The sequence below is a fragment of the Sarcophilus harrisii genome, chromosome 2 (assembly GCF_902635505.1).
Source record: "Sarcophilus harrisii chromosome 2, mSarHar1.11, whole genome shotgun sequence".
Lineage (NCBI taxonomy): Eukaryota > Metazoa > Chordata > Mammalia > Dasyuromorphia > Dasyuridae > Sarcophilus > Sarcophilus harrisii.
The window spans coordinates 472,574,127-472,597,508 of record NC_045427.1 but is presented as its reverse complement, the minus strand read 5'-3'; the positions used below and the strand labels follow the sequence as shown (position 1 = coordinate 472,597,508).

The 23,382-nt window shown below is 31.2% G+C and overlaps 1 protein-coding gene across 2 annotated transcripts in view; it reads right to left on the bottom strand.

Annotated features, from left to right (window-relative positions):
* Positions 1-23,382, bottom strand: part of LPCAT2 (lysophosphatidylcholine acyltransferase 2) — an 81,060-nt gene that overhangs the window by 27,928 nt on the left and 29,750 nt on the right. For both annotated transcript variants that reach the window (XM_023494204.2, XM_003757258.4), the window contains exons 9-11: positions 15,289-15,371; positions 12,122-12,247; positions 10,182-10,335 (exon numbers count right to left, since the gene is read on the bottom strand). In XM_023494204.2, coding sequence (XP_023349972.1) covers positions 10,182-10,335; positions 12,122-12,247; positions 15,289-15,371 — 363 coding nt within the window. The remainder of the gene's footprint in view (positions 1-10,181; positions 10,336-12,121; positions 12,248-15,288; positions 15,372-23,382) is intronic.

Genomic DNA, 23,382 nt, shown 5'->3' with positions numbered 1-23,382 from the left:
CTCTTTTACAAGAAATCATCAAAGAGAACTGCCCCAAAGTAATAGAACCAGAAGGTAAAATAGGCGTTGAAAGAATTCATTGAACACCTTCTGAAAAAGACCCTAAAATAAATATTGTGGCCAAATTTCAGAACTATCAGACTAAAGAAAAAATATTACAAGCAGCTAGAAAAAAACAATTCAAATGCTGAGGTGCCACAATAAGGGTCACTCAAGATCTAGCTGCCTCAACATTAAAGGATTGAAGGGCCTGGAATCTGATATTCTGAAAAGCAAAAGAACTTGGAATGCAGTCAAGAATAAACTACCCAGCTAAGCTGAGCATTTTCTTCCAGGGAAGAAGATGGACATTTAATGAAACAGAGGAATTACATTTGTTTCTAAGGAAAAAGCCAGAGTTAAACAAAAAATTTGATCTCCAACCATAGGACTCAAAAGAAGCAGAAAAAGGCAAAAGAAACTCTTGAGAACTGTATTTCTGTTGTGGATATACAAAAAACCACATAATTTGATTTTACTGATATAACAATAAAAAGGGAAGTAGAAATGGAAGGGATAGTGTTAGAAAAAGGGAAAAGGGGAGATAAAAAGAGGGAAACTATATCACATGATGAGGCAAAGAAAACCTATCATATCTGAGGAAACTCAGAGAGGGGGAGGAACATTGTGTGAACCTTACTCTCATCAGAGTTGGCTAAAGAGAAAATAATTGACATATATATTTTAAAAAGAATCTTCTTTCACCTCATTAGAAAGTGGGAGAGGAAAAGGGAAAAGGAAAAAGAATAATAAAGGAAGGATACAAGAAAGGGATTCAAAAGGGGGAGGGAGGGATCCTAAAGAGGGAGACCTTTGTGACACAAATGGGGCTCATAAATTTAATACTAGGGAAGGGAGTAAGGGGGAGGAAAGAAAAAGAAAAGCACAATCCGGGGATATTATAATAGCAGGAAATACAGAATTAGTAATTTTAACTGTAAATGTGAATGGGATGAATTCTCCCATAAAGCAGAGGCGGATAGCAGACTGGATCAAAAGTCAGAACCCTACAATATGTTGTTTACAGGAAACATTTAAAACAGGGAGATACATACAGAGTAAAGATAAAAGGCTGGAGCAGAATCTATTATGCTTCAGGTGAAGTCAAAAAAAGCAGGAGTAGTCATCCTTATCTCAGATCAAGCAAAAGCAAAAATTGATCTAATCAAAAGAGATGACGGAAACTATATCTTGCTAAAGGGTACTACTATAGACAATGAAGCTATATCAATACTAAACATATATGCACCAAGTGGTATGGCACTCAACTTCCTAAAGGAGAAGTTAAGAGAGTTGCAAGAAGAAATAGACAACAAAACTGTAATAGTAGGAGATCTCAACCTTGCACTCTCAGAATTAGACAAATCAAACCACAAAACAAATAAGAAAAAAATTAAAGAGGTAAATAGAATATTAGAAAAATTAGATATGATAGATCTTTGGAGAAAACTGAACGGTGACAGAAAGGAGTATACTTTCTTCTCACCAGTTCATGGAACTCATATAAAAACTGACCATATATTAGGACATAAAGACCTCAAAATTAAATGCAGGAACACAGAAATAGTAAATACTTTCTTTTCAGATCATGATGGAATAAAAACTACATTCAACAAAAAGTTAGGGGTAAATAGACCAAACAGTAATTGGAAACTAAATAATCTCATTTTAAAGAATGATTGGGTGAAACAGCAAATCATAGACACAATTAATAATTTTACTCAAGATAATGACGATGAGACATCATACCAAAATTTGTGGGATGCAGCCAAAGTGGTGATAAGGGGAAATTTTATATTTTTAGAGGATTACTTGCATAAAATAAGAGAAAGAGAAGATCGATGAATTGGGCTTGCAACTTAAAAAGCTAGAAAAAGACCAAATTAAAAACCCCCAATCAATTTCCAAACTAAAATTAAAAAAAAAAAACAAATAAACCAGAAAAAACTGGTTTTTTTTAAATTTTATTTTTTTATTTATTTTTTCAAAAAACTTTTTTGGCCCATGCCTGAGTATTTTTTTTAAAACATTATCCCTTCATCACTTCTGTTCCAACTTTTCCCTCCCTCCTTCCACCCCTCCCAGATGGCAAGCAGTCCTAACATGTTAAAATTAAATATCCTTAGATACAATATATGCATGGCCAAAGTTCTTTGGGGTTGAAAAAAAGGAAGAATGATTTTTTATAAAACCAAAAAATAAAATTGTTTTTGAGAAAACCATTGAAAAAAGGAAGAGAAAAATAAATTATAGCTAAAATGGGGAAAAAGAAAGGGGAAATTAAAGAAATAAAAAACTTTGCCCATTTTATCCAATAAATTTGATAACCAAATGAAATGGATGACTACCTAAAAAATAGGCTTCAGATAAAGAGGAGGAAGAAAGTTTAAATAGTCCCATTTAAAAGAAAAGTATTAATCAACCCCCAAAAAAAAAAAAAACCCAGGGACCAATGGACTGGAATTTACCAAACATTTAAAGAAAATTAGTCAATGCTTTATAAACTATTTGAAAAAAAATAGGAAATGAAGGACCTACCAAACCTTTTACACAAACATGGTAATTGAACCAAACCAGGTAGGTTGAAAAAGGGAAAGAAAAAATAAAATTCCCACGACATTACAAAACTTAAATAAATATTAGCAAAAAGACCACAGAAAATACCCCAGGATAATACACCATGATCAAAGGATTTATGGAATGGGACGGTTAGATTAGGAAAACCATGATAATTTAATTAATAACCAAATTAACAAAACCAATATCATCCAATAAGCAAAACTTTGATAAAACCAACATCCATTCCATTAAAAAACGGATATAAATAAATGGGTTTTCCTTAAAAAACGGAGATCTATTTAAACCACGAAGCATATATGCAATGGGGAAAACCCAACCATTCCCAATGATGAGGAGGCTCCCACCACCATTACTATTAAAGATTGAAATGCTAGCTTTCAAAATTGATAAAAGATTGAAATTAAGGAAAAATGAGGAAAACCAAATTATCACTCTTTCATGATAATAATTGAGAACCCCAGAGATTCTACTAAAAAAGATTAGAAAAATCCAATTTACCAGGATACAAAAAAAATAACCAACTTTTTATCCAAAAAACCAACAGTTAAAGTTACAAAGAGAAACCATTTAAAGAATACTGAAGTATAAAATTTGGGTTTCTGGGGAAACAAAACTTTAAGAAAACACAAACACTTTCCACACAAATTTGCTCTGTTGTTCTTTTGTTTCAGTTTTTTTTGTTTTTTCTTCATTTTGATCTGATTTTTCTGGTAAGATAACTGAAAATGTATATAATATTGATTTAAATATATTTTAACATATTTAGAATTTATAGCCAGGGTAGGGGGGGGAAGGAGGGAAAAATAGGAAAAAGGTTTTGAATAAAAAAAAATTCCAGCATAGTTTTGAAAAAAAAGCTTTAATAATAATAAAAAAGAAAACAGTGGAAAGAAATGAAAAGAGGGTAGAGATTTTCCCTCAGAGATAGGGAACTTTCATACACTGTCTCTGTCACCATGAGTGTCCTCCGTTGGTCTCAGTCAAAGAAAGGTAGAAATTTTCAACCAGTTTGAATTAAGAAAACTTTTAGGTCTAGTAGTAACCTTGATAGCTTTGGCCTCCACTGCCTCCTCCCAGAAGAGACTTGGAGAAGGTGGATCTTTAATAGAGCCTTTCTATTACTGCTAATGTTGGCCAAAGTACCTTATAATTTCTGAGACATAATTGCCTGCCAGAAAGAATAGAGATGCAAAGCAGATTGAGTCAAAGAAACTTCCAGCTACATTGTTCAGTCTACTCCTGTAGGAAGAAAATTGGAGAAGGGAAGAAAACTTCTGGGATGGAGAAGCTAATTTCAGAACTCTGTGTTCTTATTTTCATCAGTCTTATGCCAAGGAAGTTATAAAGACTGCAGTTTTCAGAAGAGATTAAAATCCTTACTATCATATCTCTAACCCTGAGATTGGAGTTGGACAGGAAAACCCAACTCAAGAGAAAAAAAAATAAGTGACTCATTCAAGATAGCAGATGCTCAAGGGCTAAATTTTATAATATGAAAAATGCTGTAGGAATTCAGATATAGCAAAGAGGCTTGCCTTTATGACACGAGGGCAAGCAAAGATTTATGTTGGTTCAGTCTCTCTTCTGGGCACCTCAGAAGATGGGGTGTCATGACTCTGGAAGCTACTAGACAAAAAAGGTTGAGGCAAATGACCTTTTCAGACAAGTCATGGCAGAAACACCATCAAGATCACTCATAGAGATGCTGCCTGATGAGCTGCAGAACTAATTCACAGAGGGGTAGAGATGGGAAGGCCCTGATGACATGTAGGCCAGGGGCACAAAGATCCAAAGAGCTAGACAAATGAGCAGACCACAGAAGCCCCATTCCCCTCTTTGGTGCCCTAGAGCTCATCACAATCACTTTCAAAGAGATACAAGATATGCATGAAACAATCTGATTTTTACAATTTAAAAATTCTAATGTTAACTTATACTGTGTAAAAAGCATCACAAACCCAGTTCTCACCATTTCCCCTCCTTTTTAAACTTTTTTCCTGATAAATGTATCAATAGCTGCTTATATAATAGACTTGGGAAAGCTCTCTGTTACCATTGGCAATAGAGCTTTAAAAACCACGGTTATGAGGGCTAGTATATCTGGTGTGTAAAGTAATCCCAATGGGAAAGTTATTTATTCTAAAACATAAACTACCAGCAGTGCAGCAAAGAATAATATTTTCATCTTTATCAGATGCTTCTCTTCTTACTACAAATATATTATTCTTTTTTAAAAATGATATGATCAGGGCAGCTAGGTGGTGCAGTGGATAGAGCACTAGACCCTGACCCTCTAGCTGTGTGACCCTTACCAAGTCACTTATCCCCAATTGCCTCAGGGGAAAAAAAGAAAAAAAAAACATGATCCCTTCAAGCTATTATCCTCTTTCTGCTACAAACAAACAAACAACAACAACAACAAAAACTGGTAGCTGAAAGAACTGGCAGATTTAATTGCTTAGCCACTATCAGTAATATTTTAAAGATTGTGGTAAAAAGAAGGACAATTAACATCTTGATTTTTTAAAAAAGGAACTAGAACTGAGTTTGCATAGATTATGTAAGTCAATTAATTTGACTTGGATTCCTTGAAAAATTCTGGGACAGATCATTGAAAAGATGGCTGAACATTTAAAGAGGAATTTCTTGATCATAAAGAGTCTTTAGTATGAATAATTCATATCACAACAAACTTCCTTTTATTTTTTGTCAGAGGTAAAGAAATAATTACTAAACTAGTAAACAAAAGGAATGCTGTGGTGAGTTTACCTAGATTTTAGCAAAACTTCTGATAAAAATATTTTCTGCTATTCTTGTGGAGAAGATGAAGAGATACAGACTAGATGATAATACAATTAGGTGGTTTCAGAGTTGGTTAAATGATTGCAGTGAAAGAGTTGTTAAATGGTTCAATGCTAATGCAGCAATAAGTCTGCAGTGGAGTATTTCAAGAATGCCACCTGTGTGTACTGTTTGATAATTTTATTAATGACTTGGATAAAATCGAGGATGGCATCCTCATCAAATTCTTAGATAACACAAAGCTCAGAGAGAGAGTTAACACACTTGGATGAGAGAGTCAGGATCCAAAAAAGATCTCGGCAGGTTAGAGCATTGGCCTGAATCTGATATAATGAAATCTGGTAAAGAATAAATGTAAAGTCTTATATGTGGTTACAAAAAAAAAAAAAAAAAAAAAAAAAAAAAAGAAAAACTTCATAAATACATATCAGAGGCATGATTGCATACTTACAAAACTCTGGAGCAATTCTTTGTAAAGTTCATTCGTGGCACATAACAAATCAGTTTTGCTCTGCTAAGGACAATACTAATGCCCATATAACATAGATTGTGCGTAACAAATCAATTCTTAACTACAGACACTGAGATTGGAATTAGGACTAATTATTTCCACGTAAGTTACTAGATGTTAAAATAAAGATTTCAAATGCATAATGGGTAATTAAAATAAATAAGACTTCACAGTTCATTTACTATCACCTATATTTCCAAATTGGCCTCTTCTAATTTTACTCATGTGAGTGGATGATTTAATGCATAGTAAAATACTATACTTTTTCTCATTGGAAAGAGCAAATAAGGAAGTTTGCCATTGCTGGCACTTATACTTTAGCACTCTGAAAAAATAAGAGGAGCTAAGAAGGAGTCATATTCATATCAAATAATTTGAAAAGGTAATATAAGATCTACAGAATAATCATAACTTGAAAAACTAGATTTACAAGAGTATTTAAAGTATACACAGAATTTTGTGTTTGATATTTTCCTATTTACCATTTATATCTGAAAAGGCAAAAATGCTTTAAAAAAAAGGACTTCATATAACTATGAAAAAGTCAGAATTAGGAAAAATTCAGCAATTTAAAAATATTATTCATTACAAAAATAGTGAGTACTCATTAAAATTTTGCTATATATATTTTTTGGTCTATTATCTAAGAAAGGTATTAAACATAGTAAGTTTTATCTTTTTTTCTGTTCTCCAAAAGTTTAGAAAATTACCCTCCCACATTCCAATGAGCACTATGAATCATTCTTTGGAATTTGAATGAAATAATACAAATAGAAACAATGATAAAACATACAAGAATTAGACTAAAGCTAAAGGTGATAATTTTCAATTTACCTTCAAAGAATACCCTAAATTAATTATAGTTAAGACATGTCCTGATTATAAATCTCCAGTTGGCATAACATTTTGATTCCAAATTCTATTTTATATAATTACATGACTTGCCTGAAATTCACTTCTCAGATACCTTGAGGATTCTATGCAAATTCAATCAATCATAAAGCATTTATTAGGTACTTATTATTTGCCAAGCACTAGGGACACAAGAAAGTTAAAGCAAACAAAACAGTCCCTGCCTTCAAGGAGTTTACATTTTAATGGGGGAAATAAACAGGACCATAACTAATTAAATTTCACACAGATAAAAGTCAATATATTCATAATTACATCATAGGGTCATATTATGATAATTATACATTGTTTAATATATATTTATTATTATTAGAAGGAATATATTTAGATAACATGTATTTGAAGTGAAGGAAAAGGCATAGAAATGGTCCTATGTACCTCAAATTAATCCCCAATCATACCTCACCTATTTATGTGGTCTTCTAGATGTTTGCCTCAGAGAAAGGCAATAAAAGTGAAGATTAAAAAGAAAGTGAAGAATAAAACTCTTAGGAATGATTTGTACCTATGCAGAAATGAAGTATTAGAATTATAATAGTTAAGAAAATAATTCTGCCCCTTGATTTCCCTCTTCCCATCTATCTTCAAGCACCAATCATACCTGAAGTAAAAGAAAGTGCAGTAATTAAACCTTTTCTGTGTTTATCCCATCAAACTTTTTTCAAAATCATTTCATATCTGATTAAGGGAACCAGTTAACATGTGGGTATGGGTGTGTACAGGGTGTGTCGTGTCTGTTATGTGAATGATACATCCCTTTAAAACAAAGCAAATTTCACATGTACAAACATGCAGGTCTATTAAAAACAAGCCAAGTGAGTTTCTTGTGACCCTTCAAAAAGTTTTCCTCTGCTCGCCATAACAGCTGAGCTCAAAACTAAATTGTTTTAGCTTTGGTTGAAGGCAGTCTCTGGGTAGGTCTTACTATACACACTTGAATCAAGAAAATCCATGGTTAAAGAATTCACATTGGTAGATCTAAGCAATCCATGCAGAAAGGTGAATGACTAATTGATTATGATGACTCACCAACCTTCTCATCTCTAGAGGCAGTTGTCTTTCTCTAGATCAGAGGGAGGCAACCTGGCTGACCAGAACTTTGTATTGTCATAGCTCAGGCAACACCTAACATATGAACAAAAGGACTTCAGTATTCAAAATACTCAAAAGTTAGCATTTCGTTGACAACTAAAAACAAAAAGATTATTTGAACTCCTCATAATTGCATGTATCATAGAATCAATGGAACTGAGGAAGGGACCTATCAATCATCAGAAAGAAAGTACTAGATTGGCTTGTAATGATAACCTAGAGTGTCATCTGAAGGACAGGATAAGTGCTAGAAATCTTTTTTACAATTTTGTTTATTTTTCTTTTTGGCAAATGTCTTTTAGACAATGTATAAACTTTCATTTTGATTCCTACCCAATTCCCCTTCCTGTTTCCTGTTCTTACTGTCTAAAATATTTTTTCTTCTCAACAGGCTTTGGTTTATAGAAGTGAGGGTGATTTCTTGAGCTATGCTACAGAAGGTGCTATATAAATCCCAGATCCTAATTATGTGAAAGAATGGTTTATACACAAATGAAAAATCATTTAAAACTCTCTAATCTAGGGCTTCTTAAACTTTTTCCATTTACAAACCATTTTCACCTGAGAAATTTTTATGTGACTCCAAGTATATGGGTATATAAAATAGCTACATAAATTAAATATTTACTGACAATAAATCTTAATTTTACACCCCCCACACTCAATTACAAATTGGGTCATCGACCACAGTTTAAGAACCTGGGCTCTAACCTACCTCTACAAACACATGTTTTGCTTAAATATGTTTTATTTGTACCACAGATTTATTTTTGTACCACATCTATATTAAAATAATCTTAACAAAAGATGATGAAGAATTTAATTATTCCACATTCAATTACTATGTATTATTTATTGTATTATAAATTTTTGTTGCTTTCTATTGTACCTATGTTAATCAACTGAGAGATGATAAGAAATTGCATTATTATCCTTTTTTTAATTTTGTATCACCGTCATGGTATAGTGCTGGCAGTGTAGAAAAGATGGTGGATTTAAAATTCAAATCCTGACTCTTCTACTACCAAACTTTAGATCCTTGGGCATATCACTTAATCTTTTTAAATCTTAGTTTATTCATCTGATCCATAAAATGAGATGGTTGAATTAGAGAGTTTCTAAAGTTCTTTCCATGTTTAAATCTGGGACCCTCATTTGAGAGGAAAATTGCTCAGCAGCAGTTTAAATATTAAGCAGTTATATCATTAATGTCATTGTATAGTAACAGTAAAAACATCATTAGCACATATCTGGATTTTTTTAAATGAAATTTTGTAATTACTTAAATTGCTATAATAATTTCCTGACTTCTGTTTCAAAGTGTTTCTCTGTTCCTAATAAAGAAACCAAAATTTTTATGGGACAGTTTTTTCCTTTCACCTTTTGCCATTTTGCCATCACAGTTAACTTATGGCTATAAAAGTAACTATACTCACAGCTTCTCTTTTGTTTCATTTTATGAATTTAAATCATTAAATTTAAGTAGCACTAAGTAGACTTGAAATATGTGTCTTTCTCTCTCTCTCACACACACACACATAAATACACACACACACATGTATGCGTATGTACACACACACACAAATGATACCTATATTATCAATATCCATGTATCTTAGTTTTGACAAATGTAAACATTCTTTCCAATACTGTGAAAAAAATTCTTAATTCCATTATATCATTACTTTATACTAAAAGGAGTCTTTCTTTTCCAAATCTATTTTGATATATTTCCTTTTTTAAATGATTTAACACTGTTCTGAATATAATTTGATATTTTAAACAAAAAATTCTAACAAGATAAATATATTGCAGTTTCATAAACTTTAGCTAATATTAAACATTTTGAACTGCTTGCCAAACCTTATGATTTATAACCTATATATTATATATTAGCCTAAAAATTTTCAGTAACATTTTGTTTCTGAAGTTTAGAAATTTACAAAGAAAAAATTTTACAAAGAAAAACAATTCTAAAAAATAACAAAATTTAAATTATATAAATATCATCAAATATTGGATCCAGAAAACTTGCACAGAAAGAAGTGCAATACTTCTCTCAATTTAGATTGTTACCCATCCTATCAGTCACAGTGGCTATACCAAACTGATTTTCTTTGATAAAAGAGTGAGGTTAAAGGTGGAGATGGGGTAGAAAATATTGACAATAATGTGAAAAACAAAGAATATCAATAATAAAGAAAAGAAAAATTTTTAATTTTTTTAGAACAAAAATTAAACATACCCTGTCAAAGAGTGCAAAAAGCTGTCTCAGTACGTCAGAAACAGGCAATTTTAAATAGGCTGCAAATTCATCAATTCCAATTCTTCCTCCTTTTGAGGCAGTTGCAATAGCAGCATATTCATCCAAATGTTTACGAATACTTTCCCAATCTAATCTAAATAAGAACGGGTAAAAAAAATAATTTAGGGGAAAAATTAAAATAATCAAAGAGTAGTTAGTTAGAATCTTTAGGTATATTCAATATTAAAAGTACAATATACATACAGTTACACATAATATTTTTAAAAGGTTGAATTGAAATCTGATTTTAATTTATGTAAAAAGATATTACTGCAATAACTATCCTTTGCACTAGTACTTTGAAAAAAGAAAAATAATAGAGATGAATCAGTTCATGTGGTGAGAGATAATATGAAGTAAACAAAATTAAATCCATATATCAACTGCTTAATAAGTTAATGCTATTTTTTACTGTCAATCCCAGGGCAGATGAGAAGTATGCATAGAGAAAATGCACAAAAGCAGATTAAGATGTAGTCCTCCAAGAACTTACAATTTATTTAAGGAAATAGAGCTCCCATAAATAAAATGCCACTTGGAAGAGCAAATCCTGGTAATGAAGAAGTCCATTAGACACTATTTAGTTTCCTAATGTTGGGGATAAATATTTCAATATTAGAATTAATAAAAATTAGAATAAAATAGTAGCAAACATACTGTGCATTATATAACAAACCCTAACTTTGCCGTGAAGAAATGAAAAAGTGAACTAACATTTCTTCTATATCAGATTCCTCTATCTAAACTTTCTAAAGCTACAGAAACATTATGAATGTCAATGTAAAAACAATCAATCAAATTATTTTATTTCTCATATGGGAAAAAATATCAATATCTGCTGTAACATCAATATATTATATCCTAATATTGAACTCTGATATTATAACCAACTCAGTTTTTTATTTATAAGAAACTGAGGACTCAGCAATTATGTCCCTCAAACTAAATGGTTCAGTTTGAAACTCCATAAAACTTAGACTTGAACTCAATACCCTAAAGAGGTGTTTGCACTCACATGTCTCTCATCTTTTTTTAAACAATAAGATTCAAAGAAATAGATTATCTTTGGGCCTGTTACAAAAATGTTTTTTGGTAAATATATTAAAAGAAGTGGTGATCAGAATATAATATGGTATGGTACAAAGAATCTATGAGTCAGCAAACAAGTTCATTGACTCAAAGGATGACCTTATACAAACTGCTATATGCAAACTGTATTTTCATCTAGAATACGAGGTACTAGACTGAATAATGAGTAGCTATATGATAAAATGAATAGAGTGTTGGACCTGGAGTCAGGACGACTCATCTTCCTGAGTTCAACTCTGGTCTTAGACACTTAATAGCTGTGCGACTATGGGCAAGTCATTTAACCCTTTTGCCTCCGTTTCCTCATCTTTAAATAAGCTGGAGAAAGAAATAGCCAATTACTCCAGTATATATCAAGAAAATCCCAAAGGGAATCATGAAGAATCAGACATTATTGAAATGATGCAATAAGGCTGAATGATCCTATAAAGTCTCTGATTATCATGAATCACTTAACGTTAAAACAAATCAACAAGTTCTGTAGGACTATTCTATCATCTTAATGCACTCTCCTGCACATGATCCATCATTAAAAATATGTACATATGCCAAGAAATTATTTCTAAGAGTAACAATGGAATTGTGTTTATGCAGACCTACATTTTTAGATTGCTCACAAGGCTAATTACCAGAGAAAAAGTAGATGATATGTAGACTTGGCATCACTAGGCCAATGTAAGTCAGTTTTGAAACTCCAAATAGGAAAATTGAATAACCAAAAGAGAACTCTTTAGAACTTTAATAGAAACATAGATGATGAAAATACAGTATTCAACTCAATATGTACTTACTTCAATTTCTGACTAATTTTAGTAAATTCCACCAAACCAGCTTCCATAGGTAATGTCAGCTGTCCAGCTGAAATCATCAGTCTGCAATCTTCATAAGTATGGTCAGTAACAGGTACTCCCAGAGCACTAAAGAAAAAGTAAAATATTGATTTTCAAATGATGATTTTTATATTTTACTAAGCTTGAACTGATCAGGTAACAACAGTACTTGATATTATTTATAATGATAGCTCTATTTTGTTTTGTTTTGTTTTCCTGCCAAAGAGCCCAATTTTAATTACCTAATCATTGAGGGGCTTTATTTATTTATTTATTTAACCTCTACATGGTTGTGTCTATGTAACTGAGTGGGCATTTTAAAATTTTATTTATTTATTTTTTATAGTATAAATGACTGAAACACAAAACTGGAAATCAAGGAATGTAAGTTATTTCCATCACAACATTAATGCTATTCAGCAGAGTGATTGGGAAAGCCACTTTATCTCTGAGGATGTTAGATTGCTCATCTGTAAAATAGGAATAATGTTATCTGCCCTTCCTATTTTGGAGGATTATTTTGAAGACCAGGATCATAGTCAATACATCTGATTCAGGACTTAAACTAAGAGCATTCATATGCTAACCTTCATACTCTAACACCATGTCACACTGCCTCTTATAATGTAATCAATTAATTTAAAAGTTAAAAAAATGATGCTAAGCAAGTTAAATTAATTGCATTGATGTTTGATACCAAATTTATAACACAATAAAAATTATTTTAAAATTCAAATAGCATGAAAAAGTTTACAAACATAATACCATGAACAGGTACTCTAGAGAAAGGATAATAAATTGAAATGGCAAATTACCCTAAAATAAAAGGGAAAAAAAACCTACTTGTAAAATGTGGATAGAAAAAAAGAAATATAAGACATGAACCTCTATATTCTTATTGCAAACGTGAAAAAATCACTTTTATTAATAATTTTAAATATACCCATTTGATGTAGATTCTAACTAATGTTTTTTTCTTTAGTTCTGAGCATAAAGTTAGTATGAAGAGACAAGAGAAAAAATTCATGAAAAAATGTTTTCAAGCATGGAACTAAGATAGGAGGTGGTGGTTTTTAAAAGTATAACTGTAATACGTATACTAGTTAACAAAACTACTATGAGAAATATTTGCCAAATATTTATACAATCTTCCTCCACTCTACTCTCCAGTCAAAATAATATTTTTATTATCTACAGATTGATGAGGTATGGCTTCAGCCAAACACAAAAATATCCCCCACCCCCATTATTTTTTTTTACTTTTTTCTTTATCTTGTAATACCTACATTTTTATTTTTTTGCTTTATTGATGCACTTTTTACACAATACTTACTGTTTATATCCACAATTACTAATTACCAATGAACTTTTTTGCAACACAGAAAATATTAAGCAAAACTAATTGACCAAAGGATCTTATCTGACTGAAGTGGCTATATTCTGTATTCATAATCCATCTATCAAGAATGGGAAGAGTTAAATAGTTCATTGTCTTTTCTCTGGGACCAAGATTAAATATTGTAATTAATCCATATCTGGGAATTTCAGGAAAACTCAAAGTTTTCCACTGATTGTGCTACTGCACTGCTCCACTAAACATAAAATAGTGTACCAGCCTTCCTGTAGCCCCTCCAACATTGACTTTTTCTATCTTTTAATACCTTTGCTAGTTAGAAGGATGTGAAAGAGACCCACTGAGTCTTTATAATTTGAATTTTTTCTATTAGAAATTTGCAACTTTTTTTTTTAATTTGACTTGTTTGAGGTTTCCATTCCTTCTCTGAAAAATGTCTAGTTTTTATTTTTTATTTTTTATTACTTTTTTATTAGTTGTTGGTCTTATGTAATAGTTTAAATTACCTTTATATCTGGATAGCAATCTTTTATCAAAGATATTTGTGCAAAAGTTTTTCCCACTTTTTCTTCTTATGAAGGAAGCTATGTGGTACAGTAGTTGATGTCAGCCTTATTAGGAAGACCAACTAAAATGCTTGTACTTGTCTAAAGTACTGACTGTGATTCTCATCAAGTCACTTAACTTCTCTTGTCTTTTCCTTAAGTGTAAAAGGGTGACAACAATAGTACCTACTTTACAGGGGTATTGTGAAAATCAAATGAAATAACATACAGAGTGCAATGTGGGATTTTCTTCTTTATGTAATAAAGTATCCAAATAATTCTGCTCTTGATTGAATGAACAGAACTGAAATTATTCCAGTGAACATTTTAGGCTATGAAATGGTATCTAGTGAAATAATAAACCAAGTGCTTTGCAACTCTTAAAGCCCCTTTTAAATGTTAGCTATTCTCTCTTTTAACTAAAAGGATACATTTGTTCAATGATTATAATTTCCAATTGCTGAATTTATGGATGTTTCTCAGACTTTCATCTCTTTGGTTCTATAGTTCAAACTAATATAACATCTATCCTAGACTTCCTAAAATAAAATGAATATGCTCTCAGATGATCTAAAAATATTAGTCTCAAATGATCACAAAACACACTAGCTTGAAAAATGGCTCACTTAATGTCCACCCCATGCAAGTGGTGTAATACAGCAAATTTTAATTATTACATTTTCAGTGTGAGCATTTATATCTCAGAAATTAGCAAATGCTAGAATTAGAACTTGATTTATTGTTTTGTTGATTGTCTAGACTTAAGAAAGTGACAGATAAAATGTAAATAATGTAGATTAAGCTTAAAAGTGTATCCTACATGCTTTTTTTCCCCCTGTTAAGTTAGTTGTTAAACATTTATCAACATATCCCTGACCCTACAGAACTATTATTGAAATTTTATAGGCTCCTGATGATATAATCAGTCATTTTCCTTGGGACATTGAAAGGTATGACAAAGACTAATGAACATGGAAGGGAAATGTAGAATAACTTATTTTAATCTGTTTTATAAGGATTATGAAGCATAAGGGACCATCTGTGAAAAATACTATGTATATAGATAGATGTATGCATGTTGTTCTATGTATGGGTGGGTAAGTGTGGGTGGCTAGGGTATGTGGGTATGGGTATGTACATGTATATATCTATCTCTATATGTATATAGTATCTATCTCTATGTCTATCTACTTTCTCCTTATGTTCTCAAGCTTTGCATGGACACTTACTTTGCCATAATGTTCCGGATATGATTGGCAAAAAGAACAGGATCACTTTTTTCTTCATCATTGGGAACATGAACAGGCATAAACTGAAAGACAAATTTCAATAAGGAAAATCACATAGGTTAAGAACCATTGTCAAAATTATCTTGCTATATTTTAGCTTCTCAGTATCTGCTCATTTATTTCCGTCCAATCTTTCCACTCCTTCTAGCTGGAAATATTACTTGCATCATTTGATTTTCTTTTTTGACATTTATTTTCTCATATTCTGTACTTTCTACTCATTGATTCAAAAACCAATTACTGGCAATTTTCTCACAATTATGAAATATTGCGAAATATTATTGAAATAAATATTGAATGAGGGAAGTCAGGATGGGATTTTTTTTTAAAGCATAAGTTTAATAGTGCAAAATCAGTTCCAACTGATTACGTCTATTGTATGGCATTCTAGTGAATGGATGATATGTTGTGAAGGTGGAGATACTATGCTGAAAGGATGATAAAAGAAGTATCAATAAATCAGCGAGTAAGCTTTAATAGAAAGAACAATAGAATGAGTGGTGAAACAGGCTTTTAAGTCTCAAATGGAATATAAATGTGGCCTTTTTAAAAAATTATGTGGAAGCCAATGTATATGATGGCAGCAGCTGAAGTAAAAAGGAAGACGAAGTAGAGGCTAACATATTTGAGAAAAATGGGAGACTACCTAATATGACAGTAGGCAGTGGTGATAAAGATGAGGGAAAGGCTACGTAAATGGATAAAATAGACTTCTAAAGGATTTAAACAGTTTTTAAAAGCAGGAGCTCTTAAACTACGGTCAATGAATTTTTTTGTTTTAATGGTTATATTTCAATAGAATTGGGTTTCTTTGTGACCTTATATCTTTTTAAAAATTATTTTATGTACCTAAAACATTATTCTGAGAAGTACACAGGCTTCACAGACTGCCAAACAGTACACTTTAGGTACAAAATAACTAAATAACCTCTGATTTGGAGGAATATTGGGGAGCAAAGAATATGCTCACCCTTCCTCTTCTGGCTCTATGAAGAAAGGAGAATGGAACAGATGACTTCTCTGGGAAAGGACTAAAAGGAAATCATTGGTATTAGGAAAAATATAGGTTTTAGTTTTTCATTTAAACTGTTATTATTTTTATTTATATGGTTTTCCAGAGTCAGAGGAAGATAAAGTCAGAAGGCACTTTGGGTAATACATTATCCACCCCTTCATTTTACTGATAAGAAAACTGAGATCCAAAGAGGGGCCATGATTTATTTAAGATCAAAGAGGTAGTTAATGACAGGTCCAGGACTACACCTCAGCTCTTCATTCCAAGTCCATTAAATTATAATGAATTGTATTTTCTTTAGTACTGAATAGCCAGATTTTACTGCCATATTGCCGGCAATTATATAGTGCTTTAAGATTTACAAAGTGCTACTCTCATCAGAATTGGCTCAAAGAAGGCATAACACACTCATTGAGTATAGAAATCTAGATTACCCTGCAGGAAAGGAGAAGGAGAAGAGAATATGAGAGGACCATAGAAGAGAGGGCAGATTGAGGGAGTGAGTAGTCTAAGGAAAAACATTTTTCAGGAAGAACAGAATGAAAGGAAAGAAAGAATAGAATAAATGAGGCTGGGGAGGGGGAAATACACTTAGTAATGGTAATTTTGAAAAGAATTTTGAAGCAAGTTTCTCTGATAAAGTCTTCATTTTTCAAACATATAGCGAACTTAATCAAATTCATAAAAAATAAGAGCCATTCCCCCAATGATAAATGATCAAAAGATATGAACAGTTTTAGATGGAATGATCAAAGCTATTTTTTTTGTTTTCTTTGTCAATTTTTTTCATTTTAGAACATATTTTCTTGTGCAATATGATAATTGTGGAAATATGTATAGAAGAATTGCACGTTTAACATATGTTGGATTACTTGCTGTTTAGGGAAGGGGATGAGGGGAAACGGAGAAAAAAATTGAAACACAAGGTTTGCAAGGGTGAATGTTGAAAACTATCTGCATATATTTTGAAAATACAAAGCTATTTTTTTAAAAAAGAAATAATCAAAGCTATTTATAGCCACATTTAAAAAAAAAATACCCACTCTGACTCACTATTGATTAGAAAAATGCAAATTAAAACAGTTCTAAGATGCTACCTAAGCCTATTAAACTGGCTAATGACCAGAAAAAGACAATGAGAAATGTTGGAGAAAATATAGGGAAAATGAAACATTAATGCATTATTGATGGAATTGTGAACTGATTCAATCATTCTGGAGAGCAATTTGGAACTATGCCCAAAAGGCTAAAAAAATCTTTTGACTTACAATACCACTACTATAGGCATGTATCCCGAAAGGGATAAAATAGGAAAGGGACTTATATGTACAAAAATATTTATAGAAGCTCTTTTGGGAGGGCAAAGAATTCAAAACTGAGGGGAAACCCATGCAATTGGGGAGTGGCTGAATAAATTATAGTATGTTATGATGGAATACCATTGTACTATAAAAATTATGAATAGGATGCTCTCAGAAAAAAAAAAAAAACTGGAAAGATTTTCATGAACTCAAAAGGGAAATGTACTGTGTCAAAGACAACAGCAATAATGATTTTGCTATCCTCAGCTATAATGATCCAAGAAGTTAAAGGACTTATGATGAAAAATGCTATGCATACCCAGAGAAAGAACTGATTGAATCTGAATATAGACTGAAGCATACCTTTTTTTCTTTTTTTAACTTTACTTCACTTGAGATTTGTAAAGCAGATATTCTGGGATAAAAGAATTCAAAGCCATAATTACCTTTAAAAGAAGTACTTTAATGCTAAATAAGAGATGGTGGGAAATAGGAGGGGAATGTTCATTCAAGACAATGAAACACCAGCTTTTTTGCGATAGCTCTACTTATTACTATAAAGTCTCAGGTCACAATTAAGGTATAGTTTAAGGCTATATTCCCATGAGAGCTCTTCACTCAAGTTAATTCCACATACCACCATATGAGAGGGTATAAGACAGAACTTTTTTTTTTTTTTTTGGCTGTTATTGAAGTGGAAAGGTTATATTCATTATTCTTTTCTATTATTCTCTTAATTAATATAAGACTCCAAGATTGTTTTCAGCTCACATTTTTTCATCTTTCTATAAATAAATCCACTAGAGGTCTCCAAATCTCCCAAATAACAAAATATAGCAATCAAACTTATTATGTAATATAGCTTCTAGGGGAGACAGCAATAATTTTAAGCACTTTAGGGTGCTTCTGTTCCAACAATAAGTAAGTAATTCTAAATCTTCTGGCTTTGGAATCTCTGATCCTGAGGTCTCCCACTCCCTAAAAATCCTATTGTTCTAACAATCTGTCAATAAACATTACTGTCTTTTGATCAGTGATAACCAAATTACGGAGATCACTCCTTGATCCTACCTCTGGGTCATAAAATTAGCATATCAATTAACATGAAGAACTAGATAAATGTGTTTCTTTGTTTCTGTTTCTTTGCTAAATTCTCTTGGAATTTAGACCATTCCAGTGGTGTTACAATTTACAATAAATTTTGACTCTTAATTTGGGGATGGGTTAAAGCTTGCAAATTCTCTTTTTTTTTTCTTTTGCTGAGGCAATTGGGATGACAGGGTCACAGAGCTAGGAAGTGTTAAGTGTCTGAGGCCAAATTTGAACTCATATCCTCCTGATTTTAAGGCTGGTGTACTATGCGCTGCACCATCTACCAGCTCCTGCAAATTTTAGAGACACTTTGTGACACCTGTCTGTGACCCTAGCTTTTTTCTTTCTAAAATATCTTTATTTTGTTAAGTATTTCCCATTTATATGTAAAAAACTTAATACTCATTTATTTAAAATTTGGAATTCTAAATTTTCTCTCTCCTTCCCACCTTTTAAGAAGAAAAATTATACATGTGAAGTCACGTAAAACATCTCCATTCTATGTTGCAAAATATATACACAGAGGAAAAAAAAGAAAATAGAATAAATATGTTTAAATATATACTCAGAATTTATCTGTTTTATCTCTAGCAGTGAATAGTATTTTTCATTGTGGTTCTCTTAGAATTTTCTTGGATCATTGTTTGAATCAAAGTAGCTCAGTTTTTCACAGTTGATAATCCTTTCAATGTTGTTATTGTGTACAGTGTTCTCCTGGTTTTGCTCACTTCACTTCAAACTAACTTTTCAAGTATGTATTTTCCAAAAAACACTAGCATTTTCTCTTTTTTTTCAACATAACTGGAATCTTTTATAATTGATCAGTATTAAAATCCAAGAAAACTACCTATAATTATGTGTTAATAACAATATGATAAAAAAAATTAAATGACTAAAGAATTGAATTTGCAAATGCTAGAATAAATAGTTATAAATCAATCTCATAAATAAAATAGGTATATAGCATTCTTTCTTATATGTAATCAGTTATACTTTGTACTGAAAATATTGTCTAATAAAGTATCTGATACAACATTAGTGAAATATGAGTTAGCTGGGTCCCTATATGCATAGGTAATATTTACTCATATTAACATGGCATTTTACTCTTGGAAAAAATTTTTTTAAAAATTCAAAGAAATAAAATAAATAAATTTTATAGTTAAATATCTGAAGATTTTTAGCTACCCTTAATGAAAAAAAAAGTGGAAAATCAAAGAAGTCACTTCTTCTCGGACTAATCTATAGGTCCTTTATATCACAAATAAGTGAAATAAACAAATTAAACTATTTAAAATGCTAATGGTAATAGACTGGTAGTTTTCTTTCTTTCATTTATTTTTTTGGTAAGATAATTGCAGTTAAATGACTTGCCCAGGGTCATATAGCTAGGAAGTATAAAGTGTCTGAGGCTAGATTTGAACTCAGGTTCTCCTGACTTCAGGACCAGCACTCTGTCTACTGCCCTATCTAGCTCTCCTATGTGGTTTATATCAATTAACATTTACCATAAAAGAAATAAAAATATTTAATGGTATTAATAAAAAAAAATTTGCATTGATGTCATGTACCCCCAGAGAAACCTGGTACAGACATGTTCTTTGAAAGAGAAAGTGGTTCCTCATCACCATCATAGTTTGACACATTTTTCCTCTGTCATCTCAGTATCTATTATTTTTGTCTGCTTTTTTCTGTACTAATTTCTTTTTGTCTTCAAGAATTTCAATAAAAATGAAAAAAGATGAACTCTGATTTTACATTAATTCAACTCTAAAGAAGTTACAAATAGAACTGAGATTAGTTACTAGAACAGTCAATGCTGACCTTCATTATTAAACTAAACATTTATTAAACATTTATCATAAAATTATTGCACCCTGGTTGAATAAAGATTTGTTTCAGAGTACCAACTATCTTGTTTTAAAGTCTTCCATTTACCCACAAAACTGTAGGATCACACCACCTTGGACCACTCTCATAGACACCCACTTAACCTTACTTCATTTTGATAACATCCTAGAGGCCCTTCTTGAACAAAAAATCATTACTATATATCAAATAAACTTGATTACAGATGGGAAAAAAATCTTGATTACTATGTGGGGTGAGAATTAGGTTGTACCCTACATCACAGCAACCTATTCCCACACCTCAACTGTTTTTGTCTCTAAATATAAGAGTATTTTTCCCAATTATAAGTCAAAACAATTTTTAGCATTCATTTTTACAAGATTTTGAGTTCCAATTTTTTCTCCCTCTCTTCTTCTCTTCCAAAAATGGTAGACAATTTGATATAGGTCATACATGTGCCATCACATAAAACATTTCCATATAAGTCACAATTGTGTGTAAAAGAAACAGATGAAAAAAGAGAAAGAAAACATGAAAAAGCATAAATTAAATGAAAAATGTGCTTCAATCTGCATTCAGAGTATATCAGTGCTTTATCTGGATATGAATAGCATTTTTCTTCATGATCACTTTGTATTTGTTTTGGATCATTGTGTTGTTGAGAAGAGCCGAGTCATTCATGGTTGATTATCATATACTGTTATTGATACTGTGTACAATGTTTTCCTGTTTCTGCTCATTTCACTTTGCATCAATTTGTATAAGTCTTTCCAGGTTTTTCTTAAATGTGACTGTTCATCATTTCTGATTGTGCAATAGTATGGCATTATTACATTCATATATCACAGCTTGTTCAGCCACTCCCTAATTAATAAGTATCCCTCAATTTCTAATATTTTGCTAAAACAAAAAGGTCTGCTATAAACATTTTTGTACATGTATGGGTCTCTTTCCCTTTTTAAAAAAATCTGTATGGAATACAGACCTCATAGTGATATTGCTAGATAAAGGAGAATGCATAATAATTGGGCATAATTCCAAATTACTCTCCACAATGGTTGGATCAGTTCACATCTCCTCCAAAAGTGCAATAATGTCCCAATTTTTCCACATCCTCCCCAACATTTATCATTTTGCTTTTTTTGTCATTAATGACTCTGATAGGTATGAGATGGTACCAGATTTGTTGATTATATTACTGCATTATTGTCTATAAATGTTTACCTGTTCTGTCATTTCACCTTGCATAATTTGATATAGTCTTTCAGGTTTTTCTTAAAATTGACTGTTCATCATTTCTATTGTGCAATAGATGATTCAATCATATAGAGCTTGTTAGCACTCCTTAATTAATAAGTATCCAGTCTTCTATATTTTGCTAAAGAACTTTAAAGAGTTGCTATCAAAATTGTTGTCAGTATGGTCTCTTTCCTTTTAAAATCTTATGGAATACAGACCTCATAGTGTTTGCTTATAAAGAGAATGCATATATTGGGCTAATTTCAAATTACTTCACAATGGTTGATCATTACATTTCTCAAGTCAATATTCCCATTTTTTCCATTCTTCCTCCCCAACATTTATCATTTGGCTTTTCTTGCTCTTTAATATCTATAGGTATGGATGGTCATCAATTTTAATGTGCTTTCTAAAAAATGTTCAATGCTTTTACATACTTATACTAGCTTGATTTCTTCATAAAATTGATGTCTTATCCTTGAATTTCAATTGGACTTGTGTTCTATAAATTTGATTCAGTCTCTATATTTTATGAAATGAGATTCTTTATCAGAAATTGCGTAAATGTTGGATTCTTATTCTAATCTTAGGTTATTGGTTGTTTATCAAGCTTTAATGTTTAATATAATCAAATGTTTTACATTTGAATCACTCCTCTGTTGATGTTCTTAGTCATCACAGATGACTTTGAAGTGGATTCTCTTTTTGTATTTTAATTTAATTGGTTCATTATGTCAAACTATACCAATTTTGACCTTTTTGATATATTGAGAATTGTAATTACTTTGATTTTGTGCTTTTGTTTTCAGTTTTCAGATATTTTTTCAAATTTGAGTTCTTGTCCAAATGAAATTTGGGCTTATTCAACATTAGGTTACTATGATCATTGATCACTGGGTCTTATGTATCTGTAATTAGCTTAACCAACATTCTATTTTTAGTCATAAATAGCTTTGATATGCTACTTTGATATAGTTTGAAATCTGGTTTTGCTAGGCTATCTTTGTGTTTTTTAAAAAATAATTACTTTGATATTCTTGACTTTTTGTTTGTCAAGATGATTTTTTTCTTTTTTCTAGTTCTATCAAATAATTTTGTTGTTTGATCCAGATATGTTACTATAATTATTTAACAGAATTTATTTTTAAATTATATTGACTTTCTCTACTCCTAAGTGGAACTTAATTATCATTATTTGTTAGATCTAATTTATTTGTGAAAGATTTATAATTGTTTCTATATCTGTTTCTATAGAGCAGGTGACTCCAAGCATTTTATATTATTTCAGTTAGTTTTAAATGAAATTGCTTCTAGGATCTTAATCATCATAAAAGAATAATGTGTATTTGTTTCTTATATCCTAACCAACCAGTGTTAATTATTTCAATTAGTTTTTAATTGATTGCCTAGGCATCTTATCATCTGCAAAGAATAATGGTTTTGTTTCCTTGTTGCCTATTCTAATTCCTTCAATTTCTTTTTCTTTTCTTATTACTATAGCTAACATTTCTAATAAAATATTGAATAACAATGGTA